Source organism: Oncorhynchus keta, chromosome 5 (assembly GCF_023373465.1).
Source record: "Oncorhynchus keta strain PuntledgeMale-10-30-2019 chromosome 5, Oket_V2, whole genome shotgun sequence".
Lineage (NCBI taxonomy): Eukaryota > Metazoa > Chordata > Actinopteri > Salmoniformes > Salmonidae > Oncorhynchus > Oncorhynchus keta.
Window position 1 is genome coordinate 5436226 of NC_068425.1, and position 25465 is coordinate 5461690.

Consider the following 25465-nt stretch of genomic DNA (forward strand, 5'->3'; position numbering starts at 1 on the left):
TGTAATGTTGTAACAAGTAGGTTTCCATCGGTTTCTATGATCATAGATCATTTTCATTTTCAAAACAAATTCATTCCACTACATTGATTGATACAAAGCATTTAATGTAACCGTGTGACATAAAATAGCTATGTACCTTTTGCTTATGTTGTTTTGTATGTCACATAATATGTAAGTATGTGATAGAAATCCAACAATGGAGGAAATGGGTATCGTGCTGCATGACACCACAGACAAAAAAAGACTCCCATCTATGAGGAAAAAGCGGGTCTGTCTATGGCTACAAAATGAGATGTCCGATGACCTTTGCATTGTCAATCTAACTCAGTTCATCTTTCTATTGCCATTTCTACTTCTGCATTTGATTGACTTTCACAAGGATCTTTTGACTCCACTATCCATTTACTACTGGCTTGAAACCTTTTCGTGACCTGACTTGCTTTCATGAGGGATCTACAGTATATTGGAAAACCTTTGTATATTTTAACACACGTCTAATTGTATTGTATTCACCTTACGCCTTGATCACACCGACAGAGTCAGTGCGCAAATTGGGACACAGCATCATCTGGATATGTGTGCAACAAAAGTTCACAATGTTACAAGGCAAATGTAGCGTTCCATTGGAAATGAATGGACTTCTGTTGTACCAAAATGCAATGATGCTGTAGGTGTGATCTAGGCGTTACTCTGCCAATCTGGTGCTGCTATTTGTGAAACCACCTGACATTTCAGTGTGAACGTGCGTCTCTGTTCTAGCCTACTTTACTGGTGCTCGACTGAAACAGGATGCGGTGTATTCACTATTTTTACCTTAACACATAAAGGGTCTCAGGGGCCTAATGGCTTTGCTTGTAGAGTATGAGTGGTAGAGAAGTGTTTCTCAATCCTGGTCCTAGGAAGGGCTACCACATTTTTGTTTTGGACCAGGCACTAATGCACTTAATTGAACTAATCAACTCATCATCAAGCCTTTAATTTGAATCAGGTGTGTGGGGGCTAGGGCTACAACTAAAATGGACACCCCTTTGGGTCCCCAGGACCAGGGTTGATAAACACTGTTGTAGAGAATGGTAATTATATGTTTTTTTTTTTTTTTTTTTTTAATCTTCAGGGTTTTGTGTGGCTTCCTGCAAGACACAGGCAAATGTCAGCCTTAGCGAGAGGTTGTGGTTACGTGTGTCACCATGAAATGTCATTGGGCACTTCAATCGAGAGGGAAAGAAAGAACGAACGAGAGAGAGAGAGACAGACAGACAGACAGACAGACAGAGTGAGAGAGACAGAGAGAGAGAGAGACAGACAGAGTGAGAGAGCGCTAGAGGCACAGAGCGAGACGGTCACAAAGGGACAGACAGACAGACCTATCTGAGACTAAGGACACAGAGAGAGCATCTGCAAAAGTCAAATAGTAAAAACAGAGCAAAGAAAGTAGGAGAACAGAATGAGGACTGTGCTGACACTTCGACCCTGACTAAGAGGGTAAGTCTGACGAGGTAGAATACCAATTTGTTTGCATGTGCATGAGCACTTACTTTTTGTAAGATTCAACTTAGATTTAAATTTTATTTTTAAAAAACAAAAAAAACATTGAGTATCCCTGTATCATTCTTGTTATCATATAGGTGTCAGCCGCATCATTGTAATTTAAAACGAATCCTTAGGGCGGTAGGTAGCCTAGCGGTTAGAGTGTTGAACCACCATGAAGGTCGCTAGTTTGAATACCCAAGCCAACAAGGTGAAAAATCTGTTGATGTGTCATTGAGCAAGGCACTTAACCCTAATTTGCTTGGTATTACTATGGCTGACCCTGTAAAACAACACATTTCACTGCACATTTCTGGCGTGTGACAATACATCAATTGTGTGTATACATCAAAACGTGTGTGTACATCAAAACGTGTGTGTGTGTGTATATATATATATATATAACACACGTTCTTTACATCTAGGCCAACCTGGTGAATCTAACAAGCACTCAAGAGGATAGTGTTTAGACTGCCTAGTTTTTTTTAGCAGTCTATTGGTGCAAACAAACTTGAACATCAGCCTATTCAGGGGAGACAAGGGTACAAAAGGTTTTCTCATTGAGAGTTTAACATTAGGTCATGCAGTATTCAGCAGTCTCTGGATGAATGTGTATTCTGTACAGATATGGATTCAAGAGGAGTTTTCCACTGCTGCCTTTAAGTGCCTACTTAAACTCTTCATGTACTGCTGTCAAAGGGGATGACAGTGGGTAATAATGGTATTGGGCCTGTGACGGAAAGATTTTAATGTTGAATACAATCAAGTCAGGACTTCCCTTACCAGTGTCATGTATTTGCTGCTGTTCTATGCAACTGTTAAGATTTGTACTGTCTAAATGTTTCTAGTGTTCCAATGCTCTGTTATAACAGCCTCTTCATCTTTGTTTTACATTTAAGCAGTGGTGGTAATGGCCAACACTCTGTAAGTGACAGTTTCTTAATCTATGCCGTCTTTTGTTTTCCAGTTAGACACTGGCGGTAATGATGTGGTCCATGCTTCACCTGCTGTTCCTGCTCTCTGTCCCACCAGGCTTCACTCACAACCTCCAAGGTAACTAGTGACTACATGTTAATCTCAGCCTACCCATTCAGATAAGATCTGTGAAAAACAAACAGTACTTGCACCATGTGGAGAAACACAATTTATTGATTGAATAGAACGCACAGCAATAATATTTTTGGTTTGCCTTTGCTGTCTTTCCCTCCAAGGACTGTTTTGTGTGAATGACTACATCAACAACATCACATGTGTGTGGAACAGCTCGGCAGTAGATCCAGACGTGGCCTGCCAGCTCCTCGGTACAAAAGAGAACTTTAACAATCTTTTGTAAGGAATATTTTTTTGTCTGTCTTTATTATTACTGCAATACAGGAAATGACGGCATTGTGTTTTGAGGTATAAATGCATCCCTGTGTAATATTTTACTTTTCATTTATTTTGTTTTGTATAGCAATAGTAGTTGCGATCTCAAACCCTTGGATAGGCCGGTGCAAGGTCATTCTCTCAGAGGCTGCAGTATTGTCTTTGAGGGCCATGTAAGTTTTTCCTGATATCAGAATGATATACAGTATGTAATTCTCCATAATCGTTATTGTACATATCAATTTCATTGTTTTCTATCACTGTCGATTCCTATTTTATTTTTCAAAATTAACTAAATATATAATGTGAAGTATATTTTTAATAACTGCTTGTGAAAATGAGAATTTTCACACATGTAGAACAGATGCAAGGAGTTGTTACTTTAATAAACATGCCATCTGCTTTCTGACTGTGTTTCTCTACAGTATTTCAGTTCAGCCGAGCACCTCCCCAGCATTAAGGTGGAGTGTGACGGGTCTGAGGCGGCAAAGCTCATAAGATACAAACCTATCCACCACAGTGAGTGTCCACTTTTTCAGTGTTCTCTTTTGTCTAGTGTACCTGCGAGAGTAGCCTCTCACTAAATAGCCGTTCTTCTTCACTGGTTCATTTGGGAGTTAGATTCTTGCATGGGTACATATTCAATACTGAATCTATGTGCCACTATCAATGTAAACGTTGCTTTGGAAAGCATCTGCTAAATGACAGGTCTCAGACAAGATCACCCATCACCTGACTGTAGTTCACCAAACCGCCTCTATATTTCCACTTCATGGTATTAGATGACTGTGACATCTCCCTCTGTTTCCTCACAGTTAAGATGCATCCTCCTGGTAGTCCGGTCATCGTCAATGGGACGAATGTCACCTGGAGTGCTGGTAGTCCGCTATCTATGAAGATCCATGAATATGAGTTCCAGGTCAAGGTGAAGAGGGAAGACCAGCTATGGGGGGTGAGTGAGAGACAAACTATTTGGTGTGAAAGTGTGTGGTATTGGCTGAACACGCAGTATTCCTGATGAATGAGTTATAGTGAATCTAATTAGTGGGTAGTCATGCCTAATACCGGCGCCTGAGTATTTAGCTGTGATTGTTGGCGGAATCTTCGCTTCCATAGACATCAAAGCATGTACATTTGAGTTACACACTCATCTCAAATCTGGATTTCAGCCTAAATAGTTTGAGAGTCTTGTAGATTTGTAGTGATTATGTTTATTTTTGTTTACCGGTCTCTCTGTCAGGAGGCCCAGAGTTTGACCAGACTAAAGCATGAACAGTGGATAGAGCTGGATGTGGAGGAGAGTGGGATTCATCACATCAGGTTGAGAGTCAAGCCGACCCAACCCCCCTCTAGCCACTGGAGTGAGTGGAGCACCACTGCCTCCTGGACATCAGAGGACGAGGTCTCGCCAACCTTTGGTACATTTGATGCCATGCCACGAACTAAAACCTTACATCTACTATATGGTCAGTCATGCAGAAGACTCTATCCTATCCAGAGAAACTGACAGTCGGTGCATGGTGAAGCTCATGCGGCCCATATAGGAATAAAACTAATTTGCTGGTCTCAAAAATTCTGTTAATGACCCATGTTAATTTCATTAAATGAATCCAGATGCATTTCTGAGACCTACATTCCAACCGTGCTCCTGTTCTCTGGTGTTTCAGTGGAGTCCCTGGACCTAACTTTGTGGCTGGTGTTGAGTGGTGCGTTTTTCACGCTCATCGTTGTCATGTTGCTGGTCTTCTACAAAACTCATACAAACAATAGGTGAGTAATGTGTTAAGGTGGATTATATGCGTACATGTATGTATTGTTGGGTCAGATCAGGAGTGAGACCTACAACCTTTGGCTCAGTGAGTTAATTTGGTCTTGTGCCGTGTTGATGACGGGGGCTTGATTTTTATCATTGGTTACATAATCCAATACGAAGCAGATTTTGCGTTCAGGACCTTAGGTCTGTTTGGGTATGTAGTGTCAAGTTAATTCTGGGACAGACTCAAAATGGCTTATTAAAATCCATGTTGTTTTGGTGCACTATAGGAAACACCAGTATGTGCCTGATCCCGCCAAGTACTTCCAGCCACTTAACTCTGTCCACGGTGGAAACTTTCAGGTACCTGGAAAATACTCCAACTTCCTGCTAAACTTGAAACCTCTTGAACCCATAAAATTCTGTGTATGTGGCGTTATTCACTGGCGTGAATGTTTTCTTGATATGAAAACCTAGTGGACGGCCGACTATAATATTCTGGAACCTGGTTGAGTGGATATATCCGCATTTATGTCCTTATTTAACTTGACTTACTACTTACATTTAATGCTTACAGTTTGGAACAGCCTCTTTAGTTGCCGGTAAAAGGATAGTGCCCAGCCACAGTAAAAACCAAAGGGAAACATTAGTCATGAGCACAGGCCCCTTGGTGTGGTTTCTGTTGCTTTGAATTCCTTGCATTAAGTTAGATGCAGACATACACACTCTCTCTACCACATGCACACAATAACACACCAATAAACTCACACATGCCCTCATTTTAGACGTACGAACAACCACACACTGATCTTGCAGCAACTTTCAAAACTTGATACTTGCCAGTGTAGATGCAGTAACATATTTATCCTTTGTCATTTTGCCTAAGTATAAGCATAACTTTCAATTTCACCAATATCTGTGACACTGTACAGAGAGGCGGATACTGACGTGTGTCTCTGGCCCTCCCCATGCAGAAATGGCTGAGCCCCTTGTTTGCTCCAGAGTCCTTCATCACTGCCCAGCCCTGCGAGGACATCTCCCCTGCGGAGGTTTCTGGAACAGAAGTCTGGGACGTCACCGATTCCACCAGCTCCACCACTGCGGCCTTTCTCCTACACTCTGACCCCAACACTCCCTCTGATGGCTGGAACAGCAGCGGCCAGTCCTCCTGCTTCTCCAACATCGGCTACTTCTACACCAAATACCCCAGCAGCCTCTTCATCGAGTCTTGCCCCGTCTACTTCACCTACCAGGGGGACCACAGCTCTCTCTCCACCACATCCTCCTCCTATGAGCGCCTGGAGCGTCTCGGTCGGCTGCAGAGCCAGCCCCTGAGCCCAGACTCTGGTTTCGGCATGGAGAGCGTAGAGGGGGAGGACCAGGTGGAAGAGGAAGGAAAGAAGGATAAGGAGAGGAATGTGGTTCCAGTTGCCCCTCTTGTCTTACCAGTCTCCCTGCCTGCTCGGATCCCCCCAGGCCCTCACCATCCCCTGAGTCTCCCCCAAATCCCCATTCATAATCCTGAGTCAAACTCTGCCATGGCGTCTAGCGGCAGTTACAATGCCTGGCCAGTAGAGGCTGCTCTAGGCAGATCCTCCTCAATGACAGTGGAACCCAGTTGTATTGGCTATTTGACCATTAAAGAGCTGCAGAATACCTACAGCAACAAGTCTATTTGAACAATCCATTTTTCACTCAATTTGCATTTTAGTATAGCTGTTGAACTGATTCTTTGTGCAAACTATGACAAGGCTGATAATGCAGGTACAAACCAATATTTTTTTTACATGGAAAGTATTGTAGAGTTCTAAATATGTAGCTTATTTGTATTTTATATACATTTTGTATATTACTTGTACTACTATTGAGGCAGCTGGTTTGCCAATGCATTGTTACTTTATCTCAGATAGTTAGTGCTGCTAGTTGTTTTTGTCTTTAAATGTGTTCACTGACAGCTTGTTTGTATGAAGACCTGAATAAAACCTCTGACAGAAGAGAAGTGGGTCAGCCTTAAACTTCCTGTGTTTGTGGCCTTAGATATTGGAAAAGTGGTCCTGCTGTGTGTGTGTGCATCAGTGGCGGTCGGTTCCGTTTCAGATGAGGGAAGACCATTTAAAAAAAAAAAAAAAAAAAATTATGAGCATGTCCATATTTCTATTACAGCATATTGGATGACTGTCATTCATATACATTTCACCCAGTTCAATGTAACATCGATAGGTTTATGCTACTACGTGATACTCAACATTTCTCTATACCCATCATGAGGTTGTTACAGCCAATGTAGGTGCACACAGGTTGAGAGAAAAATGAAAGAGAAGACAGCGACACATTCAATACCGTCTTGCACACTTCCCTGCATCTAGCGGATATAGGGTGTAGTCATTGAGAGTTTCTAATGTACAAATTTGGGTATTTTTTTTAATCTCTTTTCCGTTCAATCATTTTTTAAAAACAGAAACGGTGGAATGAATACACCCTTGATCACGTGTAAACGCAGTTCACTTTCATAGCAGCCACGTTGTATTCCTTATTGTCAATATGCACTCTCCTACTCTCACCTTTTCCCCTCGCTTTTGGACTTCAATGTACAACACATCAGCTGCATGTGACCATGTGAAAAAACCTTTCCAAGATGGACAATATCATACCCGCTACACACAGCCTACATCATTGTCACCATATTAGCTAAAGTAAAGTCAGTCAACATAGCTAATAGAACCTTCTAATGTAATATATAATAAATAATATATGCCATTTAGTGGACGCTTTTATCCAAAGCGACTTACAGTCATGTGTGCATACATTCTACGTATGGGTGGTCCCGGGAATCGAACCCACTACCCTGGCGTTACAAGCCATGCTCTACCAACTGAGCTACAGAAGGACCAATGTGTTAGTAAACCTGCTACAGTCATGCAGTAAAGTTAGTGTTCAGTTCGTAAGCAGTTTAGAACGTGCCCCGGTGGCAATACATTTGTAAAACTAAAAGCTTACCTTGAATTGGAAGTGTTCCAATATTGTGTTGAATAGTCAGAGCTTGCATCTTGTTTGAGTGCTAAACTAGCTAGCTGCATTTGCTAGCTAAGTAAGTGAAACTGGAAAAACACACTTTCTCCTCCATTTTGGAAGGAAGGGTCAGTTTTTTCAACTTTTCTCAAATACATTTGCTCTATTACCATGTCAATTAAAGCTGGAATAGAAAAGTAGTTTACACCCCAGATTTTGATGCCAACACAGTTGCTACAGTCCCATTAGTTTTTATCGTAGCCTCGTTTGAAAGTTGTGGGATGCAAAACCTGTATGGAACTGTGTTAGCTATCATTACCCAGAGGAGGATGGAATCTAGTGGTCCTCCGTCTACACCATGGTGCTACCCTACAGGGTGCTGTTGAGGCTATTGTAGACCTTCATTGCAACAGTGGGTTTGAATGAATTATTTGGTGACGTGAATATATTTAGTATAGTTTTATTTAAAAAAATAAGCTTTTGAACTGTTTTATCATTTAATGGATGGTCCACCCCTTCCTCTTCTGAGGAGCCTCCACTGGTGTGGATGTACAGTTAAACTCAGTTTACATACACCTTAACCAAATTAATTTAAACTCAGTTTTTCACAATTACTGATATTTAATCCTAGCAAAAAATGCACTGTCTTAGGTCAGTTAGGATCACCACTTTATTTTAAGAATGTGAAATGTCAGAATAATTGTTGAGAGAATGATTTATTTCAGCTTTTATTTCTTTCATCACATTCCCAGTGGGTCAGCAGTTTACATACACTCAATTAGTATTTGGTAGCATTTAAATTGTTTAACTTGGGTCAAACGTTTCGGGTAGCCGTCCACAAGCTTCCCACAGTAAGTTGCGAGCATTTCGGCCCATTCCTCCTGACAGAGCTGGTGTAACTGAGTCAGGTTTGTAGGCCTCCTTGCTCGCACACACTTTTTCAGTTCTGCCCACAAATGTTCTATAGGATTGAGGTCAGCTCTTTGTGATGGCCACTCTTGACTTTGTTGTCCTTAAGCCATTTTTCCACATTTGGAAGACCCATTTGCGACCAAGCTTTAACTTCCTGACTGATGTCTTGCTTCAATATATTCACATAATTTTCCTTCCTCAAGACTCCATCTATTTTGTGAAGTGCATGAATCCCTCCTGCAGCAAAGCACCCCCACAACATGATGCTGCCACTCCCATGCTTCACGGTTGGGATGGTGTTCTTCAGCTTGCAAGCCCCCCCTTTTTCCTCCAAACATAACAATGCTCATTATGGACAAACAGTTCTATTTTTGTATCATCAGACTAGAGGATATTTCTCCAGAAAGTATGACCTATGTCCCCATGTGCAGTTGCAAACCGTAGTCTGACTTTTTTATGGCGGTTTTGGAGCAGTAGCTTCTTCCTTGCTGAGCTGCCTTTCAGGTTATGTCGATATAGGACTTGTTTTACTGTGGATATAGATAATGTTGTACCTGTTTCCTCCAACATCTTCACAAGGTTCTTTGCTGTTGTTCTGGGATTGATTTGCACTTTTCGCACCAAATTACGTCCATCTCTAGGAGACATAACGCGTCTCCTTCCTGAGCGGTATGACGCTGCCTGGTCCCAAGATGTTTATATTTGCTTTATTTATACTTATTTATACTTATACTTATTGTTTGTACAGATGAACGTGGTTCCTTCAGGCGTTTAGAAATTGCTCACAAGGATGAACCAGACTTGTGGAGGTCTACAATTATTTATATGAGGTCTTGGCTGATTTATTTTGAGGCACTGAGTTTGAAGGTAGGCCTTGAAATACATCCACAGGTACACCTCCAATTGACTCTAATGATGTCAATTAGCCTACCAGAAGCTTCTAAAGCCATGAGATCATTTTCTGGAATTTTCCAAGCTGTTTAAAGGCACTGTCAACTTAGTGTATGTAAACTTCTGACCAACTGGAATTGTGATACAGTGAAATAATCTGTCTGTAAACATTTGTTGGAAAAATGACTTGTGTCATGCACCATGTAGATGTCCTAAACCGACTTGCCAAAACGATATTTTGTTAAAAAGAAATTGGTGGAGTGGTTGAAAAACGAGTTTTAACAACTCGAACCTAAGTGTATGTAAAACTTTCGACTTCAACTGTATATGTTTGTGTGTGTATGTGTGCATGTTTTTGTGTGCGTGGGCCTGTGAGTTGTGTGGGGGAGGTGTTCTGATTTCAAAGTGTATTTGTGTAACAGATTTGAGGGTGGTTGTGGCTTATGAATGCTGGGGTGTGAAATTAGATCCGTTTGTGCATTTGTGTGTGTAAACATGTCCTGTCAGGTGTGTTGTGAGTTTGTGTATTAGTATGTGGTCGGACATTTATCTGTGACACCACGTTCCCCACCGCTGACTTTCCCTCTCTTGAAAAAGTTGTTTTACTTGTTACAAGTCATTATCAAATCAAATTTGATTAGTTACATGCGCCGAATACAACAGGTGTTGTAGACCTTACAGTGAAACACTTACTTACGAGCCCGTAACAGACAGTGTAGTTTCAAAAAATATGGATAAGCATAAGAGATAAAAGTAACAAGTAATTAAAGGTACAGAGTCAATGTGCGGGGGCACCGGTTAGTGGAGGTAGTATAGTATGTACATGTAGGTAGAGTTAATTAAAGTGACTTTTTATAGATGACAACAGAGAGTGGCAGTGGTGTGGAGAGGAGAAGAGGGCAATGCGAATAGTCTGGGTAGCCATTTGACCAGATGTTCAGGAGTCTTATGGCTTGGGAGTAGAACCTGTTTAGAAGCGTCTTGGACCTAGACTTGGCGCTCTGGTGCCGTGTGGTAGCAAAGAGAACAGTCTATGACCAGGATGGCTGGTGTCATGATGTTGGCCTGTGAGTAAGGTTTATGAACCCCCCATAAATACCTTTCTCTCTTCTCTCTCTCTTGACTCTACAGAGGGACTCTTGAATAGCTTTTGTTAAACATAGAGAGTCTGGGAACATCAAACAAGTGGAGGGAACGGAACCATATTTCGGTAATAGAACCAGTTGAAAATATGCGTTGGTACTTAATGAATATGATGTCCATTCGGTTCCATTCGACCTAAACTGTATCTGGGAAAGTCTACACATTATAGTTATCATATTCACATGGAATTGTTGTGCAATTCAAATGGTAAATATACAATTATTTGTGAAAAGTAATGTAATTTTAGCTTCCAAATGAGAGATTTGAGTTTTCATAAGGTTAGGGCTCTGCTCAATCAGTGGCCTGCCCCTGTGAAGAGACATGGGTTATAAACTATGAAACACACCCTTCTCTCCCTCCACTATATAAGCCCTTGATTAAAATGTAACCTCCTGTTCCGAGGACGATAGGACGACGGTCCATACGTTGAAAAGGACTAACATGTCAACTACAGAACTAAGCCAACCTCAGCGTGAGCTTTGGTTGTGAATAGTATGAACTTTGAACTCTTATTCACTAAAGAAATGAGACATCCTAGCCGTTAAGTGAGCAACAGCAGCTGTAAACATGGGCTAGGAAAGGACGGACAGAGTATCCCATCTACCATACAACGACGACACTACAATGTACCCCGTTCACCAACAGAGACACTCTTCAAAGGACAAAGGACTCTGTTGGGCAACACGGCCTTCCATCTACCACCACCATATTGAAGCGCAGCTCAGAGTAAATATTTATTGCATTTTCCTTTTCCAAATGGGTGGTAATTTAGAATGCATAAGATACTGTATTTACGATAGCATGGCTTCTCCCTTTGTTCCTCAAGTCTTCACGCTCTTTCACTCAAACCCAACCCACTTTCCTTTGTGTAACCAGCTGTCATATCTGTTCCGTCCACTAGGGACGTTTTCCTTTATTTATCCTTTAGTAATATGTTAATAGCATTTCATGAAAATAATAAAAAGTTTATTATTAATAAAACATAAATATTATTATTATTATATATTTTTTTAACAGAAAAACAGAAAACAAAAATCATCCAAGAAAAAATAAAAATCAACAAGTGATGCTTTTGTCTCCCCCTTTTGACAAAAACAGGATAAGACTTTACTGTTTATTGACATGTAAGATGTAGGATAAAACTTTGGTCATGGAAAACAGAGTAAAGCAGAGCAAAGCATTATTATAAACCATCTGGTCCTCTCAGCTACTCCTATCCTGCACCAGGTGGGCAACAAGCCACCCAGGGACTCCAAACCTTCACAACAGGGAGAACAAACATACTGGAAAGAAAATGTATCATAAAACAAAAATGTAAAAGAAGGAACTGTGGTGGTGTAATATTTATTATGGTCCTTCTGTAGCTCAGTTGGTAGAGCATGGCGCTTGTAACACCAGGGTAGTGGGTTCGATCCCCGGGACCACCCATACGTAGAATGTATGCACACATGACTGTAAGTCGCTTTGGATAAAAGCGTCTGCTAAATGGCATATATATTATTATTACCTCACCCACAGCATACCATGGGTCATCCTCAGTCAGTCCCATCATCCCCTGAAAGCTTGATTCAGTATGAGCATCTCCAACTGGAGCATCAAGCAAAGGAATCATGCCTGAAGCCTTCACCACATCTGTAACAGACTTCTTAAAACATGGTATGATGCAAGCAGCACAACTCATCAATAATAAAAATACAAGAATTAGGGTCAGAAATCCAGTAACCACCATACCAGTGTACTTACCAAACCAGGCTCCCAACCAAGAGAACAGTCCAGACTCTTCCACCCCCGCCATGGTCCTCATCTCAGAAGATAGTGCATCAAGCCCACTAAGGGCCTTAGATATACTACCATCTGGACTGGTGTTATTAGGAATATATGTGCAACATTGTTCACCGAACATCTTGCAGACACCCCCCTGACTGGCAGGAAGCATATCTAAAGCAAGTCTATTCTGTCTGGCAACCCTAGATGTGGCCTCAAGCTGTTCAGACATACCAGTGAGTGCATCACGGGAGTAATTCATAAAACGCTGTTGATTATAGTAGATATAATTAATCCATGCAGTCTGTCTTGCATCCACTATGGCTGGACCCATAATAGGTAAGTAAGGTAAGTGCCAGAGTCCATCGTTCCTATCCAATGCCTGAAATTCATGAGGAACCCCAACAGGCACCCCCAACAGATTAGTGTGTATGTCAACTACATCCTCCGTCCATGGAGCACTACGTCTATGTCTCCCATGGGATGGAATGTTTTCAGGTCCCCTGGATACAGAACCCAACAGCTGTTCAGCAGTAACATTAACAATGGTCAGTGGAATTATCAAACTGGTCAGAGTACACGTACCTTGCCAGTCTCCTCTAAGAATGGGTATCAGTACTCTTTTGGGTCCACAGATCCACCACACATCAGCCAGACCACTAGTTTGGTTTAGGTCTGCAACTGGCCAAAAGTAGCATTAATGGTTATGTTACTACTGCAATCAGCTTCAGGCAACCTCCCATAGTCTATGCCATTACATGTACCCGTGATGCAACTGTAGTTGCCCCCATACACTTAGGGGCCCGATGAGGAGATACTGTAGGAAACACAAGGCTCAAAGAGGAACAGAGAGTTCAATTGGGCTGAACCTGGTAAAAACCTCTCAGAATACACAACCATCCCTCTCCTTCTCCTATAGCAAATGGGGATGTAGCCAGAACAGGTCTAGCATGACCACGTATAATGCAGTCCTTTCTTTTCAGGTTCTTATCCGTATACCTCATATAGGACAGCCACAAATGGTCACTACCATCAAAACCAGTCTCAGTGCCTAATTGATCAATAGCTGAATAGTCTCTAACGTTAATTACCTGAATGAGATTTGACACAGTGGTGGTGGGTGGCAGGTTCGGTCCAGGGGTGGTAGAGGAGTGTGTCTGGCTCTGGTTCGTATGGGACCTCTGGGGTTTTGGCAGCACCTTAATAGAAAACAGTTCAACAGTGCTCCCAGGTTTCCCCCATATCATGGAAAACCTATCCACTTTTGTGGGATCCCCTATGCTATAAGGATACCCTCTTCTCCAATCCCAGAACTGTCCCAAATTGGTTATCATGTAATCTCCCATACGGACACCATCCTCCATTATACAGGTACACTGGCACTCCTGTACACAGGTGTTAAAACCAAACACAAATATCTCAATTTCTTCCCTGCCCTGTTGGCTCAAAATATGTCCCAAATACTGAACATGAGTCTACCATCATTAAAACTTATCCTAGCTAATTTTCACACCACATTCATCAGAGAAAATATATTGACACTATAATGTAAATGTCACTGCCTTTTTGTATTAAATTACCTTAATACCAGTATTACAAATGACCCTAGATTCTCCATCCAAATGGCTTTCCAATGAGGCTGATCAGACCACAAAGGAAAGTTACAATGGAGGTCATAAGTCATACCATATTAGACATATTAAAGAACCCTTTGTCTTCAAAAAATAAAATAAAATAAAAATCACTTGCTTAATTAAAACTCAGAAAATACAACTCCTAATAGTCCATATGTGAGTGTACCCCTTTAAGATGTCTTGTCTCTGGGAACATGGAAATCCCAAATCATTAGTTTTAAATGACCTTAGTGGTTATATCTAAAAACCCATTCAGTCTCTCTTCAAACAGTCTCTCCAAAATGCTTCTTAAATACCCTGCCATTAGACACACACAACTGTGATAAACGTACACTGAGGGGGGGTGAGCACGCACCCCTGAGGGGCCCCTGTGTTGAGGATCAGTGTGGCGGATGTGTTGTTACCTACCCTTACTACCTGGGGGCGGCCCGTCAGGAAGTCCAGGATCCAGTTGCAAAGGGAGGTGTTTAGTCCAAGGGTCCTTAGCTTATTGACGAGCTTTGATGGCACTATGGTGTTGAACGCTGAGCTGTAGTCAATGAATAGCATTCTCACATAGGTGTTCCTTTTGTCCAGGTGGGAAAGGGCAGTGTGGAGTGCAATAGAGAATGCATCATCTGTGGATCTGTTGGGGCGGTATGCATATTGGAGTGGGTCTTGGGTTTTTAGGGTTGATGGTGTTGTGAGCCATGACCAGCCTTTCAAAGCACTTCATGGCTACAGACGTGAGTGCTATGGGTCGGTAGTCATTTAGGCAGGTTACCGTAGTGTTCTTGGGCACAAGCACGATGGTGGTCTGCTTAAAACATGTTGGTATTACAGACTCAGACAGAGAGAGGTTGAAAATGTCAATGAAGACACTTGCTAGTTGCTCTCTCCACTGGCTTCCAGTTGAAGCTCGCATCCGCTACAAGACCATGGTGCTTGCCTACGGAGCTGTGAGGGGAACGGTACCTCAGTACCTCCAGGCTCTGATCAGGCCCTACACCCAAACAAGGGCACTGCGTTCATCCACCTCTGGCCTGCTCGCCTCCCTACCACTGAGGAAGTACAGTTCCCGCTCAGCCCAGTCAAAACTGTTCGCTGCTCTGGCTCCCCAATGGTGGAACAAACTCCCTCACGACGCCAGGACAGCGGAGTCAATCACCACCTTCCGGAGACACCTGAAACCCCACCTCTTTAAGGAATACCTAGGATAGGATAAAGTAATCCTTCTCACCCCCCTTAAAATATTTAGATGCACTATTGTAAAGTGGCTGTTCCACTGGATGTCATAAGGTGAATGCACCAATTTGTAAGTCACTCTGGATAAGAGCGTCTGCTAAATGACTTAAATGTAAATGTAAATGTTCAGCGCATGCCCGCAGTACCCGCAGTACACGTCCTGGTAATCTTGTGAATGTTGACCTGTCTAAAGGTCTTAATCACATCGACTGCGGAGAGCGTGATTGTACAGTCTTCCGGTACAGCTGGTGCTCTCATGCATGTTTCAGTGTTATTTGCCTCGAAGCAAGCGTAGAAGTAGTTTAGGTAGTCCGGTAGGCTCGTGTCACTGGGCAAATCTCAGCTGTGCTTCTCTTTGTAGTCTGTAATGGTTTGTAGGCCCTGCCACATCTGACTAGCATCAGAGCCGGTGTAGTAAGACTCAATCTTAGTCTTGTATTGATGCTTTGCCTGTTTGGTGGTTCGTCGGAGGGCAAAACAGGATTTCCTATAAGCTTCCGGGATAGAGTCCCGCAACCTTGAAAGCCGCAGCTCTAGCCTTTAGCTCAGTGCGGATGCTGCCTGTATCCATGGTTTCTGGTTTGGGTATGTATGTACGTACAGTCACTGTGGGGATGATGTCATCAATGCACTTGTTGATGAAGCGAATGACAGATGTGGTTTGCTCCCCCATGCCTTTGGAGGAATCCTGGAACATATTCCAGTCTTTGCTAGCAAAACAGTCCTGTAGCTTAGCATCTGCTTTATCTGAACACTTTTTTATTGATCTAGTCACTGGTGCTTCCTGCTTTAATTTTTGCTTGGAATCTGGAATCAGGAGATCTTTGTATGCATCTCTGTGTGTGGAGTATAGGTGGTTCAGAGTTATTTTCCCTCTGTTTGCACATTTAACATGTTGATAGAAATTAGGTAAAACTGATTCAAGTTTCCCTGCATTAAAGTCCCTGGCTACTAGGAGCACCGCCTCTGGGAGTGCGTTTTCTTATGGAGGAATACAGCTCATTCAATGCTATCTTAGTGCCAGCCTCTGACTGTGGTGGTATATGAACAGCTGCAAAGAATATAGATGAAAACTCTCTCGGTAGGTAATGTGGTCTGCAGCTTATCGTGAGAAACTCTACCTGAGCCGTGCTGTCACGACTTCTTCCGAAGTCGTTGCCTCTCCTTGTTCAGGCGGTGCTCGGCGGTCGACGTCACCGGCCTTCTAGCCATCATTGATCCATTTTTCATTTTCCATTGGTTTTGTCTTGCCTTCCCACACACCTGTTTTCAATCCCATTCATTACCTGTTGTGTATTTAACCCTCTGTTTCCCCTCATGTCTTTGTCAGAGATTGTTTTATGTCAAGTGTTGTTTTATGTTGTATAGGTGCGCGACGGGTCCTCGTACCCATGTCCGTTTATGTATGTACGCATTTAGTGTTTGGAGCATGTTAAGTGGACTTATATTAAAAGACTCAATTTACACTCCGTTTGACTCTCCTGCGCCTGACTTCCCTGCCACCTATACACACACACGACTCTGACACGTGCAAAGCTTGAGACTTCCTTAGATATCGCGCACCAGCTGTTGTTTACAAAAACACATAAACCGCCGCCCCTTGTCTTACCAGATGCCGCTGTTCTATCCTGCCTGTACATCATATAACCAGCCAGCTGTGTGTTGATATTGTCGTCGTTCAGCCACGGCTCAGTTTGGCACGTTTCAGAAGCATGTTTCAGATGTTTCAGTTTCTAATGTCCTGTTGCGAGTTTCGTCTTCCCAATAACTCGTCCATTCTATTGTCCAAAGATTGCATGTTTGCTAGCAGAATTGAGGATAGTGGGGGTTCATTCAATCGCCTCCTCTCCTCAGAAGGCAGCCCGCCCTCCGGCCTCTCTTTCTCCGCCTCCTCTTCCCACAGATCACTGGGGTCAGGGCCTGTTCCCGAGGGAGCCATATATCCTGCGCCTCGGGCTCGTCAGAGTCGTGAAAGAAGAAAAACGATGCTGCTAGTCTGTGGTGAATAATCGCAGTCCTGATGTCTAGAAGTTATTTTTGGTCATAAGAGACGGTAGCGGCAACATTATGTACAAAAATAGTAATAAAATAAGTTACAAACAACGCAGATAAACAACAAAAAAACAATCGGTTGGGGGCACGTAAAACGTTTTGTCTTCTGCTCTGGTGCTGTTTTTACCTGCTATGATGACAAGAAAAATGCATTTGAGCTTGGGGTGGGGGGTCAGTGAATGAACTGAGAGAAAAGCATGCAGGGCATTCTACACCATTAAAAAATGAATTCAAATTGAAATACCTAATCCCACATTTTAAATACCTATTAAAATACCTATTAAAATGTGTCTAAAGCTAATTGAATATGTCATTGAACCAATTGAACTTTATGGCAGCGAGGTGTTGGGTCCACTTGCAAAACAAGATTTCGACCAATGGGATAAACACCCCCATTGAAACCTTACAGAGTTCTGTAAGATTCTCGTACATGCCCAGAAGAAAACTACAAACAATGCATGCAGGGCAGAATTAGGCCAATATCCACTAATAATAAAAAGTAAAAAAAGAGCAATTCAGTTTTTGAAACATCTAAAATACAGTGACCCCCTCTCATATCATTACGAAGCAAAGAAAAGTCCCCTCGTCTAGCTGGTCCTGGGGCTGAGTTCACAAACCTTTTCTACAAACACACTGAAGCCTCAGGACCCAAACATCAAATCAATCAGAATAAACCAAATTACAACACAGACAAAAATAAACTACATTACCTATGGTGAAACGCAAACAGAAGCACAAAGCAAAATGTAATGCTATCTGGCCCTAAATCGACAGTATACCATGACAAACTATTCAAATCAAATCCAAATCAAATGTTATTTAACCGTGGTTACAAAAACAAAGTACAGGCTTGACATTGAGAAGGCTAGACACAGGAAAACCTGGCTCCGAGTAGAGGTTCTGCGCAAATTGTTTTTTCAACCAGTAAATATCAGGAAATAACACCAATACATTTTTCACACTTTTACAGTGTTAATTGTGATACGAAACACAGGAAAAACGGAATTTTAAACCGTTTTAGTGTGGGGTCAGCTTTTTACCACCAGGTGGCAATAGAATAAATCCTCTGCCTTGTAATGTACAGCCAAGGAAACAATAACAGACCTAAAACAATGATTGGCTTACCTTAAAAGGGCATTCTGCAGTTGTTACATAGATTTTTTGACCTTTAGATTAATGATATATACCCATTGCTTCTTGAAGAATATAACTTATAAATATCGTATGAGCGTAGCTCAACTGTGTCTTACCCCACCAAAACCCCAAATATATGCTTGTTCTTCTCCAATGTTTGTAAAAAACGTAATTGTAAAGAAACACTGAATATGGTTAAAACCATAATTTTGATCTCATGGATTGTCAGTCCTTGCATCCATAGCTTTGTCTATGAATTTTATAGTGGTTACATTTCTCCAGCCCCATCCCTCAGCGATTTACAGTTGAAGTCGGAAGTTTACATACACTTAGGTTATATTGAAGCAACATGTCAAGACATCAGTCAGGAAGTTAAAGCTTGGTCGCAAATGGGTCTTCCAAATGGACAATGACCCCAAGCATACTTCCAAAGTTGTGGAAAAATGGCTTAAGAACAACGAAGTCAAGGTATTGGAGTGGCCATCACAAAGCCCTGATCTCAATCCTATAGAAAATGAACTGAACTGAAAAAGAACTGAAAAAGTGTGTGCGAGCAAGGAGGCCTACAAACTTGACTCAGTTACACCAGCCCTGTCAGGAGGAATGGGACAAAATTCACCCAACTTATTGTGGGAAGCTTGTGGAAGGCTACCCAAAATGTTTAACCCAATTTAAACAATTTAAAGGTAATGCTACCAAGTACTAATTGAGTGTATGTAAAACTTCAGACCCACAGTGAATGTGATGAAAGAAATAAAAGCTGAAATAAATGATTCTCTCTGCTATTATTCTGACATTTCACATTCTTAAAATAATGTGGTGATCTTAACTGACCTAAGACAGGGAATTTTTACTTGGATTAAATGTCAAAAATTGTGAAAAACTGAGTTTAAATATATTTGGCTAAGGTGTATGTAAACTTCTGACTTCAACTGTACATAAACAGTGTCAGGGTGAACCGTTTTGTTATTGTTTGAACCACATAGTGCCCCTTTAAACTCCAAAGACTAGAATGGGAGGAGCCCTATAGTTTTGTAACCATAACAGTAAGGCTGTTATGACAAGCCAACTTCACAGAGCCTAAATGGTATGACATCTTCGAAGAGTACACACTGCTGGTAAATCTACAATGGATTCCCTGATCTTTTCAGCTGCTCACGAAAAGTTTTCATACTCCCGTGTATTATGCTACGACTTCTCTATAACTAAGAAGAATGATAAGACAAGAGGTTGTATCAGGTTATCAAATGATTAGAGATACAAGACTACTGAATGTCTAACGAAATAAGACTCCCACATCAATCTCGAAAGCAGGTCACTTTGAACTTGGCCACCATACAAGTTGTCTTACGACCTTTTTTTTCTGTAGAATTGGTGGCATTTTCCATGTATACCGTATGAATTCAGGAAGAATTCTCCATTGAATTCTCCATTAATATTCACATATTGTCCTCAGACAAAGTCCCAACATTGCACTTGTATAAGACTCTGGTACCTGGGTGGTTTTGTCTCGTTTGAGTCTCTGTCTGTTTGAGGATCGCCTGCCTGCCTGCCTCCCTGCCTCCCTGCCTGCCTGCCCGCCTGCCCGCCTGCCCGCCTGCCCGCCTGCCCGCCTGCCCGCCCGCCCGCCCGCCCGCCCACCCAAATGGTTGATGAAGCTACAATGAGAAAGAGAGAGAGACCGAGGGAGAGAGAGGGAAATGAAAAAACTTAACCAGCATACAGTAATTCTACAAATGCTGAGCTTGTCTTGGAACAGGTCCACCCTGGATTCAGAGGATGTGGGGCCAAGTCGAGTGTGTCTGTCCTCTTTATTTGTGTGGATTAGAACCAGAGCCCGGAGGAAAGGGTCGACGACACTGTAATCGTAACCAAGATACAAACTAGCCTAAATGAGAGGGAGGAAACATATGGAAGCACTTCTATTTGAGGCAATATGGATAACCAGTGTCATGACTTTGCCCTGTTGGGTGAGGGTCAAAACACCCCCCATCTTTGAAAGTCTACGCATTAAAGTTATCAGATTTACATCAAAATGTTACAAAATGTATGTGATTAAACATGAAACTATTTGTGAGAATATAAAATGTGATTTTAGCTTCTAAATGAGAGAATTGCTCAATCATTAACCCCACCCATGGGAGCACAGACATCGGTTAGATGGATGAAACACACCCCTTCTCCACCCCTTCTCCTCCCCAGTACAAAAGCACCCATAACGATCATTAACATTTAGTTCCAGAAATGTGAGGACAGCTGTCCTAACGTTTAGAAGGGTGAATTTCAACGTGGAGGTGACGATCACCACGCTGGATTGGTGAATATCGACTAGACCAGCCAGAATACAGCACAAGCTGATTATGGCAACTTGGAAGGAACTTTTAACTATTATACATTTTAATTCCCAGATTATCCAGGTATGATTAAATATTATCATTGATTAATCAATTTGCTTTTGCAAAATTCATTCACGTCCAAGTCCCACAATACTGATACAGTACTGATGGTTCATTAGCGGCTATTAATAGATAAAAATTGTCTTTGCTGCTTCCAACAAATTCTAAACCCAAACTTTGAAAAAAAGAAAAAGGACATTTTTTCCTCTAAATGTTTCCAATAATGTGCAAGCTATCCGAGGCGGTGGTCCCACCTCCTCCGCTAATTAGTGAACCTCCCGCATAAAATACTTTAGATAGTCGGTGAATGATGGTCACAGTTGTAAATGAGAACTTGTTCTCAACTGGTCTACCTGGTTAAATAAAGGTGAAATAAATAAAAAATGTATTAAAATGAGAGTTCGTACTGTTAGGTGACCTAAACTGGGATATGCTTAACACCCCGGCCGCCCTACAATCTAAACTAGATGCCCACAATCTTACACAAATTATAAAGGAACCTACCAGGTACAACCCTATATCCGTAAACATGGGCACTCTCATAGATATTATCCTGACCAACTTGCCCTCTAAATACACCTCTGCTGTTTTCAACCAGGATCTCAGCGATCACTGCCTCATTGCCTGTGTCCGTTATGGGTCTGCGGTCAAACAACCACAACTCATCACTGTCAAGCTCTCCCTAAAACACTTCTGCGAGCAGGACTTTCTAACCGACCTGGCCTGAGAGCACCTCTTCCCAGCTGCCCACTGCACTAAGGCTAGGCAACACGGTCACCGATAAATCCACGATAATCGAGAATTTCAAGAAGAATTTCTCTATGGCTGGCAATGCTTTCAACCTGGCTACCCCAACCCAGGCCAACAGCTCTACACCCCCCGCAACAACTGGCCCAAGTCCCACCTGCTTCTTTTTCACCCAAATCCAGACAGCTGATGATCTGTAAGAGCTGCAAAATCTTGATCACTGCAAATCAGCTGGGCTAGACAGTCTGGACCCTCTCTTCGTAAAATTACCAGCAGCCATTGTTGCAACCCCTATTACTAGTCTGTTCAACCTCTCTTTCGTATCGTCTGAGATTCCTAAAGATTGGAAAGTGGCTGCGGTCATCCACCTCTTCGAAGGGTGAGACACTCTAGACCCAAACTATTACAGACCTATATCCATCCTGCCCTGCCTTTCTAAAGTCTTCGAAAGCCAAGTTAACAAACAGATTACCGACCATTTCGAATCCCACCGTACCTTCTCCGCTATGTACCTTTTCCGGTTTCCGAGCTGGTCACGGGTGCACCTCAACCACGCTCAAGGTCCTAAACGATATCATAACCGCCATTGATAAAAGACAGTACTGTGCAGCTGTCTTTATCGACCTGGCGAAGGCTTTCGACTCTGTCAATCACCGTATTCTTATCGGCAGACTGAACAGCCTTGGTTTCTCTACTAACTGCCTCGCCTGGTTAACTAACTACTTTTCAGATAGAGTTTACTTCTCAGATAGAGTTCAGAATTGAACCACAGGGTTCAATTCTCGGGCTGACTCTTTTCTCTGTATGTATCAATGATGTCGCTCTTGCTGCGGGTGATTCTCTGATCCACCTCTACGCAGACGACACCATTCTGTATACATCTGGTCCTTCTTTTTGTAACAGTATAACTTTAGTACGTTCCCTCGCCCATACCCAGGCTCGAACCAGGGACCCTCTGCACACAACAACAACTGACACCCACAAAGCATCGTTACCCATCGCTCCACAAAAGCCTCGGCCCTTGCAGAGCAAGGGGAACCACTACTTCAAGGTCTCAGAGAAAGTGACGTCACCGATTGAAACGCTATTAGCGCACACCACCGCTAACTAACTAGCCATTTCACATCTGTTACACTCACCCCCCTTTTGATCTCCTCCTTTTCCGCAGCAACCAGTGATCCAGGTCAACAGCATCAATGTAACAGTATAGACTTTAGTCCGTCGCCTCGCCCCGACCCGGGCGCGAACCAGGGACGCTCTTCACATGTCAACAGTCACCCTCGAAGCATCGTTACCCATCGCTCCACAAAAGCCACGGCTTAAAGGTCTCAGAGTAAGTGACGTCACCGATTGAAACGCTGTTAGCGCGCACCACTGCTAACTAGCTAGTCATTTCACATCCGTTACATTTGGACACTGTGTTAACAAACCTCCAAACAAGCTTCAATGCCATACAACACTCCTTCTGTGACCTCAAACTGCTCTTAAATGCTTGTAAAACTAAACGCATGCTCTTCAACCGATCGCTGCCCACATCCGCCCACCCGACTAGCATCACTATACTGGAAGGTTCTGACTTAGAATATGTGGACACCTAAATACCTAGGTGTCTGGCTAGACTGTACACTCTCCTTCCAGACTTGTATTAAGCATCTCCAATCCAAAATGAAATGTAGAATTGGCTTCCTATTTTGCAACAAAGCATCCATCACTCATGCTGCAAAACATATCCTTGACTTCGGAAATGTCATTTACAAAATAGCCTCCAACACTCTACTCAGCAAATTAGATGCAGTCTAAAATCAAATCAAATCAAATGTATTTGTCACATACACATGGTTAGCAGATGTTAATGCGAGTGTAGCGAAATGCTTTTGCTTCTAGTTCCGACAATGCAGTAATAACCAACGAGTAATCTAACCTAACAATTCAAAAACTACTACCTTATACACACAAGTGTAAAGGGATAAAGAATATGTACATAAAGATAGATGAATGAGTGATGGTACAGAACGGCATAGACGCAGTCATGGGTGAACAGGGAGTACAGGAGAGGGCTCAGAACGCACCCTTGTGGGGCTCCAGTGTTGAGGATCAGCGGGGTGGAGATGTTGTTACTTTTCCCTCACCACCTGGGGGGCGGCCCGTCAGGGAGTCCAGTACCCAGTTGCGCTGGGCGGGGTCAAGACCCAGGGTTTGGAGGGTACTGTGGTGTTAAATGCTGTGCTGTAGTCGATGAACAGCATTATCACATAGGTATTCCTCTTGCCCAGATGGGTTAGGGCAGTGTGCAGTGTGGTTGAGATTGCATCGTCTGTGGACCTATTTGGGCGGTAAGCAAATTGGAGTGGGTCTAGGGTGTCAGGTAGGGTGGAGGTGATGTCCTTGACTAGTCTCTCAAAGCACTTCATGATGACGGAAGTGAGTGCTACTGGGCGGTAGTCGTTTAGCTCAGTTACCTTAGCTTTCTTGGGAACAGGGACAATGGTGGCCCTCTTGAAGCATGTGGGAACAGCAGACTGGGATAGGGATTGATTTAATATGTCCGTAAACACACCAGCCAGCTGGTCTGCGCATGCTCTGAGGACGCGGCAGGGGATGCAGTCTGGGCCTGCAGCCTTGCGAGGGTTAACACGTTAAATGTTTTCCTCGCGTCGGCTGCAGTGAAGGAGAGTCCACAGGTTTTGGTTGCGGGCCGTGTCAGTGGCACTGTATTGTCCTCAAAGCGGGCAAAAAAGTTATTTAGTCTGCCTGGGAGCAAGACATCCTGGTCCGTGACGGGGCTGGTTTTCTTCTTGTAATCCGTGATTGACTGTAGACCCTGCCACATACCTCTTGTGTCTGAGCCGTTGAATTGTGACTCTACTTTGTCTTTATACTGACGCTTAGCTTGTTTGATTGCCTTGCGGAGGGAATAGCTATACTGTTTGTATTCGGTCATGTTTCCGGTCACCATTCCCTGGTTAAAAGCAGTGGTTTAGTTTCACTATTAGTTTCACACGAATGCTGCCATCAATCCATGGTTTCTGGTTTGGGAATGTTTTAAATCGTTGCTATGGCAACGACATCATCAATGCACTTTCTAATGAACTTGCTCACAGTGCCTCACCAAAGCCCTATATACTACCCACAACTGCGACCTGTATGCTTTCGTTGGCTGGTCCTCGCTACATATTCGTCACCAAACCCACTGGCTCCAGGTCATCTATAAGTCTTTGCTTAGTAAAGCTCCGCCTTATCTAAGCTCACTGGTCACCATAGTAACACCCACCCATAGCACGCACTCCAGCAGGTATCTTTCAATGGTCCTCCCCAAAGCCAACACCTCTTTTGGCCTTTCCTTCCAGTTCTCTGCTGCCAATGATTGGAATGATTTGCAAAAATCACTGAAGTTGGAGACTTATATCTCCCTCACTAACATTAAGCATCAGCTGTCAAAGCAGCTTACCGACCGCTGCAGCTGTACAGAGCCCATCTGTAAATAGACCATCCAACTACCTACAGTTGAAGTCGGAAGTTTACATACACTTAGGTTGGAGTCATTAAAACTCATTTGTCAACCACTCCACAAATTTCCTGTTGACAAACTATAGTTTTGGCAAGTCGGTAAGGACATTTACTTTGTGCATGACACAATTGATTTTTCCAACAATTGTTTACAGTGTCAAGATCGTCGTACGAACTGGAAATATACTCAGACCAACGTGCAGCGTGATTTTGGTTCCACATGTTTAATAAAGGAAACTCACAAAACAATAAAGAGAAAATGAAACGTGTAGCAAATGCAGTGCTCCCAGGCAACTACACAAAAACAAGATCCCACAAAACACAGTGGGGGAAATGGCTGCCTAAATATGATCCCCAATCAGAGACAACGATAAACAGCTGCCTCTGATTCGGAACCTTACCAGGCC

At 42.8% G+C, this 25465-nt stretch overlaps 1 protein-coding gene across 7 annotated transcripts; it reads left to right on the forward strand.

Annotated features, from left to right (window-relative positions):
* Nucleotides 1-967: 967 nt before the first annotated feature.
* On the forward strand, nt 968-6660 carry il2rb (interleukin 2 receptor, beta). Of its 7 annotated transcripts, none has more exons than XM_035770858.2 (10): nt 968-1073; nt 2495-2580; nt 2739-2856; nt 2981-3065; nt 3318-3411; nt 3708-3844; nt 4133-4358; nt 4560-4662; nt 4936-5008; nt 5620-6660. In XM_035770858.2, exons 2-10 carry the CDS (start codon nt 2511-2513, stop codon nt 6322-6324), a joined length of 1611 nt encoding a protein of 536 aa, XP_035626751.1. In that variant the 5' UTR covers nt 968-1073; nt 2495-2510; the 3' UTR covers nt 6325-6660. The 7 variants fall into 7 exon arrangements, with proteins under 7 accessions (XP_035626751.1, XP_035626755.1, XP_035626750.1 ...); XM_035770862.2 differs by having other exon boundaries at nt 994-1073; nt 2739-2828; XM_035770857.2 differs by lacking the exon at nt 968-1073 and adding an exon at nt 1080-1482.
* Nucleotides 6661-25465: the final 18805 nt, after the last annotated feature.